At 30.7% G+C, this 18179-nt stretch overlaps 2 protein-coding genes across 3 annotated transcripts; one reads left to right on the top strand and one right to left on the bottom strand.

Moving 5' to 3' along the window:
* The first annotated feature begins 4545 nt into the window (after positions 1–4545).
* On the top strand, positions 4546–10830 carry LOC130982279 (protein NSP-INTERACTING KINASE 2). Of its 2 annotated transcripts, none has more exons than XM_057906225.1 (11): positions 4546–4996; positions 5102–5234; positions 5336–5407; positions 5660–5803; positions 5946–6017; positions 6152–6211; positions 6337–6431; positions 6748–6897; positions 7591–7938; positions 9272–9651; positions 9912–10830. In XM_057906225.1, exons 1-11 carry the CDS (start codon positions 4882–4884, stop codon positions 10230–10232), a joined length of 1890 nt encoding a protein of 629 aa, XP_057762208.1. In that variant the 5' UTR covers positions 4546–4881; the 3' UTR covers positions 10233–10830. The 2 variants fall into 2 exon arrangements, with proteins under 2 accessions (XP_057762208.1, XP_057762209.1); XM_057906226.1 differs by having other exon boundaries at positions 7597–7938; positions 9912–10828.
* A 3181-nt stretch (positions 10831–14011) lies between these two features.
* On the bottom strand, positions 14012–17059 carry LOC130979121 (F-box/FBD/LRR-repeat protein At1g13570). Its single transcript, XM_057902485.1, has 3 exons — positions 15782–17059; positions 15538–15696; positions 14012–14537 (listed from the first exon to the last, which is right to left on the bottom strand). The coding sequence occupies exons 1-3, from the start codon at positions 16592–16594 to the stop codon at positions 14244–14246; spliced, it is 1266 nt and encodes a 421-aa protein (XP_057758468.1). The 5' UTR covers positions 16595–17059; the 3' UTR covers positions 14012–14243.
* Positions 17060–18179: the final 1120 nt, after the last annotated feature.

Genomic DNA, 18179 nt, shown 5'->3' with positions numbered 1-18179 from the left:
GTGGAGTTTGGTACTTTGGAGATAATGGCATACGTTAAGGCTTAAGGGCAAGGAATGTTTGGATTCCAAATTTCTCCAAAGTAGTACACTTAACCTTTGGAGGCTTATCATGTCAAAAGGTATGTTTGGTAATTCTGAAATAATGAGAAATATTAATAGTAAATATTTTGATCAATATTACTCAATAATTTAAGTTAATATTGTATTTTTATACTAATAAGATTTAAAGTTTAATATATATGATTCAGAATTTACTATAAAAATAACTTAGTCAAATATTAGCCAAATATAATAAATTTTATTAATTATATAGTATTGTTTCTGAAAATATATATTTTTATTTTATTTTTACTATCTTAAATTTTTTTAATAGATAAAAAAAATTTATTTTAAAATAGAATAAATTATTTCTAAATATATTTATGTTGTTCAATATTTGTGAATTTTTATCATGAAATAATAAATGTCAAAATCGATAAACTGAATAAATTTTTATTATTGAATATTTCTCTCTCATATCTGGCATAAAAAACTCCCTGGCCCCTTAGTCAATTTTAATTCCTTGTCATTAGGCTCCATTGATCCATACTTTTACTTATATGCTTAACAGATAATACCTCACTTGCTCTTGATTTTTATCATATTTAATTAATTGATGGAGTAGAATGAAAGTCCTAATATCTAGACCAATGCATGTGATTGATGGAATTTCCCTTTTCAATCTTCTTTAATTTGTTTGCTATTTATGTAGAAATGGGGTTAAGTGGGACATGGGTGGCTCTCTTGGATTTATAAGTAATCAAGAAAGAGTAATTCTTCGCATACAAGCGATTAAGGCTTGTAAGCCTTACAAGTTCAATTAAAATTAACGCTCAAAACACGCTTCCAACCATTCTTCTTCCTCTTCGTCTTCTCCTTCTTCTTTTCTTTCGTTTCTTGTCTTCTCTTTCTTCTTCTTCTTCTTCTTCTTGCTGCACGTTTTTCTTCCTCTTACTCTTCTTCTTCTCCTTTTCTTTCGTTTCTGCACGTTTTTCTTCATCGTCTTCCTCTTCTTCTTCATTTATGTTCTTTTCTCTCTGTTTTATCTTTTTTTTTTTTGATTTTTCATGGTGAAATCGTTTTTGAAGAAGAAGAAGTACTAGAAGATGAGGAGGAGAAAGAGAAAGAATTCTGAATTATGCATAAGATGTATTTTAACGAATTTTGGGTGTATTTCTTTAAATCCTTTGGGTGTATTTTCTGTAATCCTTTGGGTGTATTTTCTATAATCGTTTGGGTGAATTCCTGTAACCATTTGGGTGTATTTCTGTAATCATTTTGGGTGTACTTCTGTAATCGTTTGGGTGTATTTCTGAAGTTCCATTATCTTCAAAAGGATTACAGAAATACACCCAAAGGATTACGAAAAATACACCCAAAGTATTTAAGAAATACACCCAAAATTCGTTGCATAATTCAGAACTCTTTCTCTTTCTCCTCATCTTCTGCTGCTTCTTCTTCTTCAAAACGATTTCAAAGCTTGATTTCAGAAACCATGAAAATCGAAAAAAAAAAAACGAAGAAGAAGAAGAAGAGGAAGATGAAGAAGAAGAAGAAGAAGAAGAAGAAGAAGAGGAAGAGGAAGAGGAAGAGGAAGAGGAAGAGGAAGAGGAATAGGAAGAAGAAGAAGAAAAACCATTTTGAGTGTAGCGCTTTGAAAACAGGAAACGTTGAATAACGCATTAAAAGACCTAGTAACTTGTAAGACTTGTAAGTCAAAAAGACTTGTATGTGTAGCACTCCTCATCAAAAAAATAATAAAAGATCAAAATTTTTAATGAACAAAATAATAATTAATATCAGTTTAAATATAAGATAAAAGTAAAAAAATATATCGACTATCTAATATTTTTTATAAATAATTAAATATTTATTCGGTCGTGTTAAGAAAATTTTGAAGAATCAATGTTGCACAACCAATATTACAGTTATTCATCATAAAAAAATTCTAAAATTCTTAAAATAAACAATATCCGAACTTCAATTAAAAAAAATATTTAAAATTCAAATTCAGTAGAAATTTATTTTTAGTAGACTTTATATTAGATTTATTTGACAATTTATTATAGTATTAACTGAAATCGATATTAATTTTTTAGTATTGCTCTTTTTCTTACTTTTACTATTTTGTACTCATCACTTTATTATAAGTGTATTTTTTGTATCATAATTGTTTTTTATCATATATATATATATATATATATATATATATATATATATTATAATAGAAGAGAACAACACAATAAGTGAAACATAAAAGAAATAACAAGAAACAAAGTACAATAACAAGAATAAAAAGAACTAACTACTTATCTTATTGTCATTTTTAGTATTGCCATCAACAAAAAAAGATTTCATACCACTTTATTCCCTGTGCAACTCCGAAGAGAATTATCAATGGTTTCATCTATACCTAATTCTTTATTTTAAAATATTTTTTTATTCCATTCTAACCAAACATTCCAAATAATAGCAAAAAAGTTTATTAACTATTTTTTGTGCTCCTTCTTTTTTTTACTGTGAACTCTTATCCAACTCTTAAAATGATCCTTCAAAGTGCCAGGAATATACCATAGCCTTCCAAAACTCGATAACTATGCACATCATACCTGCCAAATAAAGTCACAACAAAAAAATAAGTGGTAAACTTATTCAACATCTTTCTTACATAGTACACATACATTATCATCCTGGTAATCTTTTTCAAGTATTCACTCTATGTATCAAAACAAACCAAGTAGCAAACAACTTCACTCTTGATGGAACTAGGGCTTTCTAAACAATTATAGTGAAATTGTAACTTGTTATATTCTCCATAAGCGTCTTTGTCTGCAACACCTACACAAAAGAGTTAGTAGAATAAATACTTTTTCTGTCAAACTTCTACATAACTCTAACCTCGTTGCCATACGTTAGTTTAACCAGTCTTGACGTATCTTATAATTGATTTAGTATTTCTAATTCCCATTGATATGATTCTCGACTCCATTGAAAATTCTAAATTCACTCTAACCTATCTCAAAACCTACAATCTCCTACGACAAATCCTCTTTGGTTTGAAACTAAGAAGAGTATCGAATACCGAAATTTCAATGAGCCACATTGTAACCACACATCTTTCCAAAAATGGGTCCTTCATGAGCCACTATTTTATGACTTATTTTGGATCAAATTGAGTGAATTTTATCAAATTTATACACTCTAAGATAACAATGACACTCAAACACCATCCTAATTGAAAAATTTATACAATTTCGCACTTATATTTGAAGTTAAAGTAAATGATTTTGACTATGTTCTCAACAGCTAACTATTACCAAGACATTTCTCCCAATAAAAAATATCGAAACTCAACTCTTATTACAACAAATAAAACAAGTAATACAACAAAATTTTATTTATTCAAAACATCATTTATATTGCTCATTTAAATTCTTCATTGATTATAGGAACCAATTTTACTATCATTAATATCATCAGGCCTAGATAACATACAAATCAAGAGATTAAGAAAAAAAAAATAAACAAATCTAAGCCAAATCTTCAGATGAAGAATATATATATAAAGATAGAACAAAAAAAAAATACACAATAAAAAGATAATAAATAAGAAAATGCATACAAGTCAACAGTTTAGTAAAAATATGTCTCCACAAGAATATATGATAGGAAGAAGAAAGAAACAACTCCAACAACAACTAAAAATAAAAAAGAAGGACAAACATCATATAAGAAGACTAAGTCCGTCAATCAAAACAAATACAAAAATAAAAATTATTAATGAAGATATAACTCTGCACAATTTCAATATAAAAAATTTTTTATATTATAAAATATTTTAAATAAAAAATTCATTAAATTTAATATTAGTTTCTATATACTTTAATTAATTTTTAAATAATATAATAATTTTTTAAAATATACTATATACTATTATTAATTTATCATCTTACTCACCGCAAATTTTATTCTACTTTATATAATGGTGTTAAATATATGAAAAATATGGGTTTAAATTGAGAGCTTTTACTTTCTTTTGGTTAGAAGATTTAATAGAGGGTATTGTTAATATTATTTTTCTTTCTAGTATATTATTATGTTAATTATTGAGAGTAAATTATGTTAAGGTTATATTATATTGTTATTAAGGTAGTTATATAAGTGAATGATTCTAGACCAATTAATTATGAAGTTTATATTTACAATTATATATATATATATATATATATATATATATATATATATATTGGATTTTAGTATTTTTATATTTATGATACTTACAGTAATTATAAGTGTTGTTAAAATTTAAGTTATAGTATTTTTATTTTTTTATATCTTGATAATATTTTTTTAGTAACACTTTTTAAAAAATATTGATAAATAATAAAAGAGTATTATTTTAATTTTAGTAATATTTCTTAAAATACTATAATTATAGTAACTATGATAATCTTGGTATATATATATAGTTTGGTTCTGTTTTCTTCATTGAACCATTGGCAGGCATGTTGGTTCTCTTTATAGTCTTTTTACCACTTGGTTTTTCTCGTCTCTCAGCTTCAAAGCCTGACACCAAAGAGTGGGAGTGAGTGCAACTTTTTTTTCCTCAAGCTTGAAAACAAGAAGAGGGAATTGTACAAGGCACACACCCCTTTTCTGATGTAAACAGTAACATGTAAGTAACAAAAGAAACAAACCAAACCAAAACATGTATTTGGTGTGAATTCTACCTAAGCTTAGCTTTGAATCCTTCAAAACCTGCTCGTTCCACCTACCTCATCCTATTATTCAGAGATAATAACAAGTATCCGAGTTCAATTGATCCTTCAACTCCAAACCCAAATGGAAAAGAGACAAGGGAACATAGCTTTCTTTCTTTTAGCTTTCTTCTTGTGCTTCTTCATGTGGACTTCTTCAGTTACTGCTTTGCTTTCTTCTAAAGGTGTCAATTATGAAGGTAAAATATCATATCAAAGCACATAAAATAATCACAACTGTACCGTTAAATGCAAAAGCTTATTATAAATACGTAAATAAATATTCCTTGATTTTTTACATGCAGTTGTAGCTTTGATAGACTTGAAGAGCAATCTAAAGGATCCTCGTAATGTTCTTAGTAATTGGGATGATAATGCTGTTGATCCTTGCAGTTGGGCCATGGTTTCTTGTTCTGCTGATCGTTTTGTTGTTACTCTGTAAGTCAATTTTGAACAAACTACCAAACCATAGAAACTTTTATCTCTTTGGTTCTTCTAACCTTTTTGTTCTTATGCTTTGTGATTGTAATAATTCTCAGAGCAATTCCAAGCCAAAATTTATCTGGTACACTTTCACCAAGCATAGGCAACTTAACAAACCTTCAGACTGTGTGAGTAAACTTAGCTTTGATACAAGAAAACATGGTATTTTGAAATTGTGATTTTTTTTTTCTTTGCTATGTTTGATAATTTGGACACGATAAAAAAAAAGTAGAGGTCGAGATACAGGATAGTTGTGCCTTTTCTCTGACTTCAATTTTAAACCTTATTATTATTATTGTTGCTGTTGTTGTGTCTGAAAACTATACAATAAATGGGTAAGGTTAATTTAATTTTAATAACTTTTTTTTTTTTTTTTGAAGGCTATTGCAAGAGAATAATATAACAGGACCTATACCCTCTGAGATTGGGAGGCTACAGAAGCTTGAAACTCTTGATCTTTCTGAGAACTCTTTCATTGGTCAACTTCCAGATACTCTGTCCCATATGAATGGTCTCCATTATTTGTAAGTTCGATTCAAGAATGTTAAAATTATTCTATTTAGTGAAAGGCTACGTTAAAAATAATAAAAGATAAAAAAAGAAAGAAAGAAGTAGACCAACAAATTTGTTATGGAACTAATTATTAGGAATTTGAATTGCTATTAGGCGGTTAAATAACAACAGTTTCTATGGAGCAATTCCTTCCTCTTTAGCTGATATGTCCCAGCTTGCCTTTCTGTAAGTCACCCCAGATTTTTTAATTAATTTAATTTTATTCTTTTTTATAATTTTCCTTCTTAGAATACAAGTTTAATTCCTGATCAATAATTTGTTCACTTCTGCTTTTTTTTTTCTTGTCTTTTTCTCCTCAGGGACATCTCTTACAATAACTTGAGTGGACCAGTGCCTAGAATAAATGCAAAATCATTCAAGTATGGAATTTTGGTCCTTATACATTATTTTATTTACTTTTATTTTCCTGATGTGAACTTTTAAAAAAAATTCTGTTTTATAACTTATTAATAAATTTATTATTTTTTCTTTATTCTCGAGGCAGTATTGTAGGCAATCCTCAAATATGTAATAGCAATGGACTCGAGCAGCACTGTTTCAAAACAACACTGATTCCTTCTGCCATTAATAGTTCTCAAGGTAGTAATCATAGTTCTTGAATGTTGAAATATTTATGTACTTATTTATTTATTATTCTTGTAACTTCATGATTCTGTTCTAAGCTTCTGCCTCATATGTTGCATCATGATTTTACTTTGACTTAAAGTACTAACTTTTCAGTTAAAGACAGCAGCTTTTGGGTTCAAAACTTCAAATATTATCAATTTTTTTTTCCCTAGTTGTCTCAAAAGATTATAATAATTATTATCGTCATCTTAATTTCTTCCCTACATGTGTTCGTTTATTTGTTTCTGTAATTACCTTCATTCCCTAACACTTAAAATGCTTTTACAAGATTCACAATCCTCCAATGGACCAAAGAGCCACAAAATGGCGTTGGCGGTTGCTTCAAGCCTAAGCTGCATCTGCTTACTAATTCTTGGGTTCGGATTCCTCCTTTGGTGGAGACAAAGATATAACAAGCAAATATTCTTTGATGTTAATGGTTAGTAACGCATAAACATTAGCAAGAATTTCTTGCATGCTTCTAGAACAAATTTATGAATTATTACTACAAAAGCAATTTAAATTTTTTATTTTTATTTATAGGAATAAGATGATAATTTATATTTTTTAATTTATACTTTTCTCATTCGGTATAGTAGTCGCTTTTACTTTTTTTTTTTTTTTACATTGAAAATTTTGTCCAGTTTCAACTATGAACTATCTAAAGTATTGAAAAAATGACTTCAATTTTGATAAAATTGAATGAAAAATAAATTTTCTTAGAGAATATATATATATTAAATGTGTTTTAGGAATATAATACTCAGTTTTTATATTTTTATTTTGATTTTTATTGTTTCCAATTTTAGAATTTTATAATAAAAAAGTAAAGATATGAAATAAAATTAGAACACAAACTTTTATTTTTTTATTATTTACAAAATTTTGATTAAAAAACAATAAAAATAAGTAAAACAAAAAAACATATACTAAATACTTCTCTTTTAATCACTTGTTACTTGGTAGACCTATGTTCGTGAATACTCTTGAAGATGATAATGAGAACTGTTAGACGTAAATTTAGCGAAACATATTAAATTATTTAATTATCTAATGATACTTATTCTTCATTTTCACATGAGTAATCACCGGTCATAATGTATTCTTCTCTTTTTAACTCGTTCTGTAAAAGTTTCAGAACAACAGCATGAAGAGGTTTGCCTAGGGAACCTGAAGAAATTCAATTTCAGAGAACTTCAAGTTGCAACAAACAACTTCAGCAGCAAGAACTTGGTTGGAAAAGGTGGTTTTGGAAATGTGTACAAAGGGTACCTTCCAGATGGTACAGCCATAGCAGTGAAGAGGCTGAAAGATGGTAATGCCATTGGTGGTGAGATCCAATTCCAGACAGAAGTTGAGATGATCAGCTTAGCTGTCCACCGGAATCTCCTTCGCCTTTATGGATTTTGCATGACAGCAACGGAGAGGCTCTTGGTTTACCCCTACATGTCCAACGGCAGTGTCGCCTACCGTCTTAAAGGTACTCGCCATCTTTCACTCAGTAATTATGTGTACCACTTTTTGAACTTCTCTTAAAACAACATGAAAATACATATTTGGAATTGGTTTAATTACTCTGTTGGTTTCTGTAATTTCACAAAATTTTCAATTGGGTCTATAATTGACTTTATTATATAAGAACCCAATTAAAAAAAACTTGGTGCTGAGACTCAAATAAAAAAAAGTATAGAGACTCAATTGAAAAAAAATTAGTGTAAGAACCCAATTAAAAAGAAAAAAAATATAAGGACCTAATTGAAAATTTTGAAAAACTGTAATAACTAACAGAATAATTAAACTTTAGAATATCAAAAATACTATGTGCAGCTATTAAATTAATTATTATATATTTAAATATGAATACATATATTATTTAATTATTTTTAATATTTATTTTATATTTTAATATATATTTTATATTAATAATTAATTTGATAATTAAATTTTTGTATACACATAATAATTGTTGTAATATATATATAACCTTTTAGAATGTTAATATATATATAATTTTAAATAAATAACAAAATTTATTATTTTTATCCAACATTTAATCAACAAAAATATTTTTATATAAAATTTTAAATTTTAAATTTTAATAATATGAAAATAAAATATTGACTCAAACTATTAGCTAATATTGATAAAAAGTAATAGTTCCTACTAACCTTTTAGAATGGATATAATCTATCGCCAGTGTCGTTATAAGATTTCTTTTACAAACAGGACTAGCCTTCTATTAGCAGATAGACTTCTTATATGGTTACCAGTAAGGGACTAGCCTTCTATTATTTTTAATATATATATATATATATATATATATATATATATATATATATATAAAAACTCTAAATCTAAAAATCACTATAATATTTTTATTATAAAAAATAATTAAAATACTCATATTATATATATATTTTTAAAAACTCTAAATCTTAACCCTATGACGACATAAAAATAAAGAGCTAGAATTTAGAATTTTCAAAATTAATATATATAATAAGAATATTTCGTAATTTTCTATAATAAAGGTATTATAGTCATTTTTTATAAAAAATAATATTAATTTAGATTAATTCAAAATTTGATTCATTATATTTTTAGTCAAATTAATTTATGTGACTTAATTTTGATAAAAGTAACAATTTAATTGATTATATGTGTTAAATTTTAATTATTAAAAAAAATTAAAAAAAAATATTTTAGACATTTTTATTTGAGTGACTCCTAGTTATGCATCCAAGTTAATTTGAATGTTAAATACGGTGACTAACACAAATATGAATTATGAACGTTTCTGACGGTGGATACAGTGAAGCCAGGCCTGGATTGGGGTACAAGGAAGAGAATAGCAATAGGAGCTGCAAGAGGATTGCTATATCTGCATGAGCAGTGTGATCCAAAGATTATTCATAGGGATGTGAAAGCTGCAAACATCTTGCTGGATGATTACTGTGAGGCAGTTGTAGGAGATTTTGGACTGGCAAAGTTGTTGGATCACCGCGACTCGCACGTGACAACGGCCGTTAGAGGGACTGTAGGGCACATAGCCCCTGAGTATCTCTCAACTGGTCAGTCCTCTGAGAAAACTGATGTCTTTGGCTTTGGAATCCTTCTTCTTGAGCTCATTTCTGGCCAAAGAGCCCTTGAATTTGGCAAAGCAGCAAATCAGAAAGGAGCTATGCTTGATTGGGTCAGCCAAATACATTTGCTTCCTTTATCTTCTCTTGCTTTATTTATATACCATTTATTTTTGTTTTGAAATTTGACAATTATAATAATCCAAATCGTAGAACACAAATTGTACTAAAAGGAATAATAATGGGGACTAAAATAATATTTTAACGTTACTATATGGAAGAAAATTACATTTAGACCACTATTTATGTATATGAATATTGCATTCTTTAGCTAAATGAAGTATGTATGAGTATGACTATGATTGATATACAGGTGAAGAAGATCCATCTAGAGAAGAAAATAGACTTGCTAGTTGACAAGGAACTGAAGAACAACTATGACAGGATTGAGCTTGATGAGATTGTTCAAGTAGCTTTGTTATGCACTCAATACCTTCCAAGCCATAGGCCAAAGATGTCTGAGGTAGTTAGGATGCTTGAAGGAGATGGTCTTGCTGAGAAATGGGAGGCATCACAGACAGCAGAGTCGACTCGAAGCAGAGGGAATGAACTCTCTTCTTCCGAGCGATACTCCGATCTCACTGATGACTCTTCATTGCTTGCCCAAGCAATGGAACTTTCCGGACCAAGATGACATAAAATACATGTATCCAGGAGACTTAAGGTTGGCAGAGATTAGAGAAGGAAGAAAAATAAGGGTATGGATCTTCACATCAAATTTTCAAGTGAGCTTGTTACCTATGATTTCTCACTCATTTTTAGTCCACTTATCTGCCCCTATAAAAATTTGGTATATTTTTATATCAATCCTTTTTCCAAATACATTGATCTAAAATTTTATTTGATTTTCATAGTTGCAGATGAAGAAAAGGAAAAAAAAATGATTTATTTGGATTTCACTTTTAAATTAATATATTGAGAGATCATACGTAGTAATATCGCATGGGAACGCATGAGAGGATTCTATATTCCTGGAAATAACCATCTTGTTCTTTTTTTTTTTCCTTAACTGTACATAATCCGAATTGAGGCACTGACTTATAGTTTATAGATGAGTGTTGTTATTTGTGTGTATTTCACTATATTTTAGAGTGCTTCAACTTCTTAGAATAATGTTCACAGACTGCATGTACTCAAACTGTTAATAGTTTACATTATTAATGTGACTTCTGTATGAAATATTCCATTTGACTTTTGTATAAACAATTGCATGTTTGGTGCGAAAGTGTTGGTCTTGTTTCTTTTATCAGTATTGTTGATACGGATTTGTTTTATTCTTAGTTTTATATTTTCTACCGTGATTCCCGTCATTGAATTTATGGTACATAACAATGCTCTTCGCTAAGGCTATATAGCGTTGCTGTTAACACGTACAACCTAAATATGAACTTAGGTCTGAATTCTAAAACTGAAGAAACATATGTGATAATTGCTCGGATAATGGGCAATGAATGAAAGGGTACCTCAAGGAAAGGACCGTATTCCGTATAATTGAAATCAAAGGTATGAGTAGTCAATTACACAAACAGAAGTTCCAGCTATGCATTATTTTATTTTCTCAATTTCAATTTAACAATCAATCTCTTCCCTCATTAATTTATATTTAGTATTTTTCTTTTCCTTTTCTATGCATGTGAATGTGTTCCTCTTGCCATGTCTAAACAATATTTAAGTGGTTGAACACTGCCCACCCACAAAAAAAATTAAAAATAGGGTGCGTCTTTTGTTTGTTAAGTGAGGGCGATTGGAACTTTTTGAATGTAGTTGGTTGTTTTGAACGGTAGAATTTGCATTTTCCTAATAAAAATCCTTGAACATGTTTGTTATAAGTGTTAACTGAAACAAAAAATAGGAGAAATAGACCTGCATGTCAAGGTCTAAACCCCTTTGTGAGAGCTCTTTCGTCCCTACCTTAACAGTGATGGGAGTATCTATAAAAGACTTAGACTCTTTAGTCGGCAAGAATTTTAGTAGACAATGTTAAAAGTATTTATAGAGTAGATTATTACTTTCAGGTAAGGGTGGCAAACGGGCCTAAATTCGCCGAGCCGGCCCGCGTAACCCGCCAAAAAAGGCGGGCTGGGCTGGAAAATCGGAACCGCCAAATAGCAAAAGCCCGCCTAACCTGCACCGTTTAAACCGCGGGTTTTGGCGGGCTTTGGCGGGGCGGGGCGGGCTTCCCCGCCGGGCTAAGGTTTTTATTAGTGAGGGGGTATTTTTGCAATTTTTTTGCCAATACCTAACTTCCCCCAACCTAACTTACAAGAGTATGATGATAAAAATTAAGTGTTTTGAATTATGTTTATGTTATTTTGGAGACAATATTTATAATTATGTTTTGGATTATATTTATTTTGCTTTGGAGAGAATATTTATACTTATATTTTGAATGAAAATTTGGTTTATAATTATATTTATTAGATATTTATAATTACAAAGACTTTAATGTTTGTGAATATAAAAAATATAATTTTTTATGCCATTAAAAATTATAAATTTATTAATATGGTTGTGAAATTATATATATTACTTAGTAGTTAATAGTAAAAAAAAAAAAAGAGGAGCTTTGGCGGGCTTAACCCGCCAGCCCACCAGCCCGCAGTTAGGCGGGGCGGGTTAGGATTCTAGGACCGTCTCACTAGGCGGGGCGGGGCGGGCCAGCCCGCCAAAGAGCGGGCTTCTGGCGGAATGGGGCGGGGCGGGGCGGGCTTTCCCGCTTGCCACCCCTACTTTCAGGGATAGCAATTAGCTAAAATACCCGTAAATAAGTATTTAAGGATATTATCCGCAACGGGAGTAACGGAAATCCACAAAATCCTCAAAAAAAGGAACCTATCCTGTGAATAAACGGAGACAGAGATAGAAACGGAGTTAGAATTTAATATCTCGTATAGATTTACCAAATACTCGTAAAAGGTGAAGTTACTAAAATGCCTCTACTTATAATATTGTTGAATTTGTAGTTTTGTATATTTATAATTGTGGCTAATTTTTTTTTTATATGGATAATTTTAATGTGAAATACAAGAATATTCAATTATTTTAGTGTTGCACAAAATGTCACTAAAGTTTTGTAAAAAAAAAAATATTGTAAAAAGATAAAACATCACCTAATATTTTTTTAATTATAAAAAGCGTTTTGTTAAAAAATATTTTTAATTATGAAAAGACATAATAGTATAGATAATTACCTCTTAGTGTAGTTTCACTTTAATAATAGATAATCATTCCTTTTATCTAGAGAAGTTATTGAAATCTTTTTTCTAAATAAATAAGATATATCTTAGGAGTTAATTGCTCATTAAAATAAACAAAGCCAATCTTTGTGTTACCATATACGACCTTCCTACTATATTTTTAGGTCAGGGTATGACCAAATACCATCTCCCATGAATACCCATTGCCATCCTCAGTTACCCCCTGCGGTGTGTGGAGTTATGCCCTTGTTTTGGTGATAACTAAACTAGCGAAGAGAGCTCTAGGGTTGGTTGCAAGTCGTACGATGGCAGCCCAATCCACTAAATAGATACTAGTTGGATGAATTGGGTTGGGCTGCCTTATATCCAGGTATGAACAATGTTCATTTTCTTCTTCCCACCCACTCCCGCTCTTTTAAATTGAACACTGCCTGATTGAATTTCAAGGGATTTTCTTTCCAACCATGTTTTCTTTCTTTATGAACCATTTGTAGTCCTGCTAGTCCTCTAATTTTAATCTTTTTTTTTAATCTATTTCAACTTTCAAATTGCATATTAACAAGGGTGTGTTGGGTCCAATAATAACAAGTATAAATAACAGATTTTTTTTTTAATATATATGATAGTATCAATAAAAGAGTTACTAAATAATTAAAAGAAACAGTTAAATAATCATCAGTGTATAGCAGCTGCTGTTGAGCTGGGGCTTTGTCCTCTATAGTGTGAAATGACTCTCATGAGAGAACAAAAAGACAAACTAAAGCAGGCAACAAAACAAGTGTGAGGAGTTAGCTCACATGTCCGTTTAAGTGTTAGGAGTTCGAATATCGTTTTGTGCATATAACATTCTATTGAACAATGACAAACTCTTAAATTGAGCTCTGATCCGCCACAAATTAGTTTTTAATTTGCTGGATTAGGAATAACATGAAAAACCAAAAAAGAAGGCATTACAACAGATGATTAAGAATCCTGTTCCATTTAAAGCATACTATATAATCTGTTCTAATCAACCATTTTAGAAATAATAGCATGTAACTGAACTTGTATAATTGAAAGACTATCTATTGCTGACTATAAGGTTTAAGAGTTAAGACTGAGCATAACAGCTGCATTTTCAGCATTCTAAATGAGTCAAAACATACAATTTGGAATATTATATTCCTTATGGCAACAAGAGACAAGACATAGATTCAAGGCATAGATAGAATCACAGTAAAAATGGCAAGAACAGCAACCATGGATGATGGGAAATTGGTGAAAATTGACAAATTCATCTATCCTGCATATATATGTATTCGTTTTTCCATCCATAGATACAAATTTCTACTTTTGCTTGATAATTTACAAGTAGTCTTATTTCAGAATGTTGTTATACACACTACAACCACAGAAGGTGACATTGACATATATAATAATGCATTTCATAACCTAGTCCACAAGATTGATTACTCACGGACAAAAACAATTTCTGCTTTGGCAGAAGCACGTCGGAACTTCACCAATTCGGTTAACATTTTTAATTGACTTTCCACAACATATACACAAGGAATGATACTCATTGTCTCAAGCACAGGAGATGAGGCAAGCAAGAATTTGATAAGCTCCATCTCATGTGGCACACCACACATATCTGTCAACTGCACGACTCTAAGATGGCTTAGTCTACATTTTGAAGAGCACTCTTTCTCCCAAAAATCCAAGTCTGGTGCATCTGTGGCACTTGGTATGTTTGATGAACCCTGCAAAAGGAAATTGGTATAAAATATGCCCTACAAAAATTTAAATTTTTTAGACTAAGTTGCATTTGAATAAGGTATTTCTCATTTTAGAGAATTATAATAAGAGTAAAGAACTATTTTAGTCCTTGAAGTTTGGATTAAGTCCTAATTTCATTCTTAGCATTTGAAACATTCTATTTTTACCCAAACATTTCATTTCATCCTATTTTAGTCCTTTGATCAAAATTAAAAAGTTTTCTTCAAAAAATATCATTTTTCCTCTATTATAATCTTCTTCTTATCTTATTATTCTGTCATTATCACCCTCAAATTACTACAACTACCACCATAATCATTATATTTACAACGGAGGAAAGGATATTTTTTTAAAGAAAAATTTAAACTTTGACCAAAAGACTAAAAATAGAACAAAATAAAATATTTGAGATAAAAATAGGACGTTTCAATCATTAGGAACGAAATTAAAACTTAACCCAAATGTTAGGGACTAAAACAGTTCTTTACCCTTATAATAATTAAAATGCTTCAATTAGATTCTCGTCAAGTACAAAATTCTTTATTTGGATGAAGTAAATATATTATTCACATTTATAAAAAATTTTGCATGGATGAGGTCATTACATTACCTCCTTTTCCAGAACATGTTAGATTCTCTCTAAAATTACTTTCCCGGTTTCCCCTATCCAATAACTTCATCCAAACATTCTCTAAAGTAGCAAATTGGTCAAATGTATTTCCATAGGCTAAATGGATGTAGCACTAAATTGATGTTAAATCTTTTAGTACTTAAAGTGATGTCTTATGCATTTTCGGAGGGAATAAATTGATATCACAAAACATTCAAAGACTAAACTGATATTACATGAATCTAAGGAACTAAATTGCCAATTTAGTCAATACGTAATTGAGACATGATCTACAAAACTTGATGACAGAAACCACTCATCATTACTGAATTTGAGGGGAAAATAATCTTCGTGCGCAACGAATAAGGACTTACTGAAATTTGAAGTTCCTTTAGATTGGGAGAGCTGGTAATCAAGCGAAGAACAACGAGTATCTCTTTCATATCTTCAAAACTTACTTGATTTAACTCGATGATCTCCAAATTCTTGTATATTATTGGAAGACATCCTGGATCATTACCTATGCTCAAATACTTGAAAAAACAAGCAGAAAGGAATCAGAAAAAGGATTTTGCATACATGCTAAGAAAACAGGTTGAGAGCAAAAGAAAGGGTTACCTTTGTGAAGTAGATATGGCCAACAAGCCTTTCAAGGTTAGGCACGCCACCAAGAAACTTAAGAAAATTGCAACTTGCGCTCTGCTCAAAGTGCTCAGCAATGTCATCAGTCATATACATAGCAACGGAGATTTCAACGAGAAGTGGAGTATCATCAAGACATATGTCCCTGAATTCACCTTCAAGATACAAGTACTTGAGGTTGGGAGCGCGGATACTAAGAGCTAAGCTATCAAAGTACGACAATGATAAGCTCTCTAAGAGAGGGCAGTTGGAAATGAGGCCTTCGATTGCATCCGGCGATATCAGAACTTGATGAAGGTTTAGGCTCCTCAAACACAAGAATCCCTTAAAACTAAGAGGCGGATCCAACTCGCATCGAAAAAGCTCGAGGCGAGACAATTTCTTACAATTGAAAAGGCAGGATGGTATCCTGAAGAATTCGCCTTCTCCTAATTCAAGAACCAATTCCTTAATATCATTCCTTGAAAGGAAAAGAATCCACTGGTCTATTTCGGGGCAGCTCTGCAAGTACGAAATCGTGATTTGGAACTTATGAATTGGTCCTTGGTGAAGAAACAACAATCTGGTGATGAACTTGACAACACTTTTCTCAACAACATCTCGGTCACTGCAACTATCGACGCATTTTTCGTCGAAGACAAGTTGAGTAATGGAAGCCCATTTGTACCTCCATTTGCTCGATAAGATGCTAGTTTTCACAGCATCCCTTATTGGAAGCCGCACCAGGATGCTCTCCACGATGCTCTGAGGAAGATCACTGAACAAATCAGAACCCAAAGCATCGCCCATTTTTTATGCTTCAGCCAAATACACAACAAAAGGGGCAAACAAATCAAAACAGAATTCCAAAATAAACTCAACTAGTTAATAATTTCAATGAGAGATCAGATAGAACCAAAAATAGCCCCACTGGTTTGCACAATCTGCACTTTTTGAAGGCTTACTGAGCTAATTCGATTGCAATTTGAAATGAAAATCCAGATAGGAAGCGAATTGTAGTTCAATTAAACCCAATTCAGAAAAACCAATAAGCAGATCTCCAAATTAAAAAAGGAAAGAAGAGAATTGGATTCCATTTCAATTGGGGTTGTGGGGGAAATGTAACGGGGGCGAAGAACTGCACCAAAGAATGAAACTTTAAGGCAACGTATTGCGATGGCCATTAGTTTAGTGTGTCAGCAATGAAGCGCTTTCTCTTTTCTCATCCGCCGTCGGTGTGTGATGGGAAAGGTTCAGAGGGACAGTCGGACAGATTCGAACTCGCAGCGTAAAAAGTCAAGAAAAACGTATGCATGTCTTTTTCAAGGTTCTAAAAACCATTTTAATTATTGGTTTATTACTTGAGTAGTGACAGGGAGCCAATGGCCTAAACGTACAATGTGTACAATGAACATCACTTATACTAACCAGAATAACCATCCGGATACCAGGAATAATAAACATCTTATGTTATAAAAAGTTAATTTTGGGTTCACCAAGGTTCGAACTCTTGATCTTTCAGATCTAGAACTCTAATACCATGTCCTGAAACCACTCATCCAAAAAGCATAACCTGATAAGACAATGTAACACTAATAATCATATCTCTAATACTTTCTAAACCTTCATTATACACATTGTACGTTTAGGTCATTAGCTCCCTATACTTTCTCTTATTACTTCAATCAGTTTTAATTGTAGTTTAATAAAAAATTGTTTTGTAATAAAATAATAAATAAAATAACTAACAGCAAAGTTCTAAATTAACTAATAACAATTATTTAAAATTTATTACAATAAAGAATAAAATTATTCCAAACATTATTTAAAACGTTGATTTGGATCTAGACGTGAGATTCAGATTTCTTGTGGGACAACACCCGACTTGTTTGTGTACTGAGGTGCCGTCGTCCGAGTTATTGGTGAGGAAGTGGGAGGTGGTATCTGCAAGAGACTCAAGTTAGCAAGGTTTTTAAGCAAGTCTTTAATAGATTAGAACGTGAGTATATCTGAGGGGTGTCCGTATATTTATAGTAGAGTTGTTAACTATCTTTGTTGGAGTAGTTCCAACTTTATTTATAGATAACTATTCTCTTTATCTAGGAAGTTTGTTAGAATCTATCTTTTAGGAAAGATAGAGATAGTTGAAGAGATTTGCGGAAGCAGTTACTTGCTTGGGCAAGTAAAACTGGGCTCCTTTGCGGTATCCGACTAATGCATTCGCATCTTTGGTATTTTTCCTTCTATTATTTGAATTGATTTATTATGAACTCCTGTTGAATAAGAAACAATTTTAGGTTAGAATGAACATTACTTTGATTAGTTGAATTTTATTGATTACAGAAATTTTGGAAAAAAAACAGGAAAAACAGATAAGAGAAGAGGATAGAAGATA

The sequence above is a fragment of the Arachis stenosperma genome, chromosome 5, assembly GCF_014773155.1.
Source record: "Arachis stenosperma cultivar V10309 chromosome 5, arast.V10309.gnm1.PFL2, whole genome shotgun sequence".
In the NCBI taxonomy this organism is placed as follows: Eukaryota; Viridiplantae; Streptophyta; class Magnoliopsida; order Fabales; family Fabaceae; genus Arachis; species Arachis stenosperma.
This window is presented reverse-complemented; position numbering and strand designations above follow the sequence as displayed.

What these genes read in the sequence shown, in the direction of transcription:
- LOC130982279 (XM_057906225.1), top strand. Translation starts at nt 4,882, where the DNA reads ATGGAAAAGAGACAAGGGAACATAGCTTTCTTTCTTTTAGCTTTCTTC. An exon ending in GATCGTTTTGTTGTTACTCT is followed by an intron (nt 5,235 to 5,335) that starts GTAAGTCAATTT and finishes AATAATTCTCAG; the next exon opens with AGCAATTCCAAGCCAAAATT. An exon ending in ATGTCCCAGCTTGCCTTTCT is followed by an intron (nt 6,018 to 6,151) that starts GTAAGTCACCCC and finishes TTTTCTCCTCAG; the next exon opens with GGACATCTCTTACAATAACT.
- LOC130979121 (XM_057902485.1), bottom strand. Translation starts at nt 16,594, where the DNA reads ATGGGCGATGCTTTGGGTTCTGATTTGTTCAGTGATCTTCCTCAGAGC. An exon ending in GCCATATCTACTTCACAAAG is followed by an intron (nt 15,697 to 15,781) that starts GTAACCCTTTCT and finishes TGTTTTTTCAAG; the next exon opens with TATTTGAGCATAGGTAATGA. An exon ending in TAAAGGAACTTCAAATTTCA is followed by an intron (nt 14,538 to 15,537) that starts GTAAGTCCTTAT and finishes TTCCTTTTGCAG; the next exon opens with GGTTCATCAAACATACCAAG.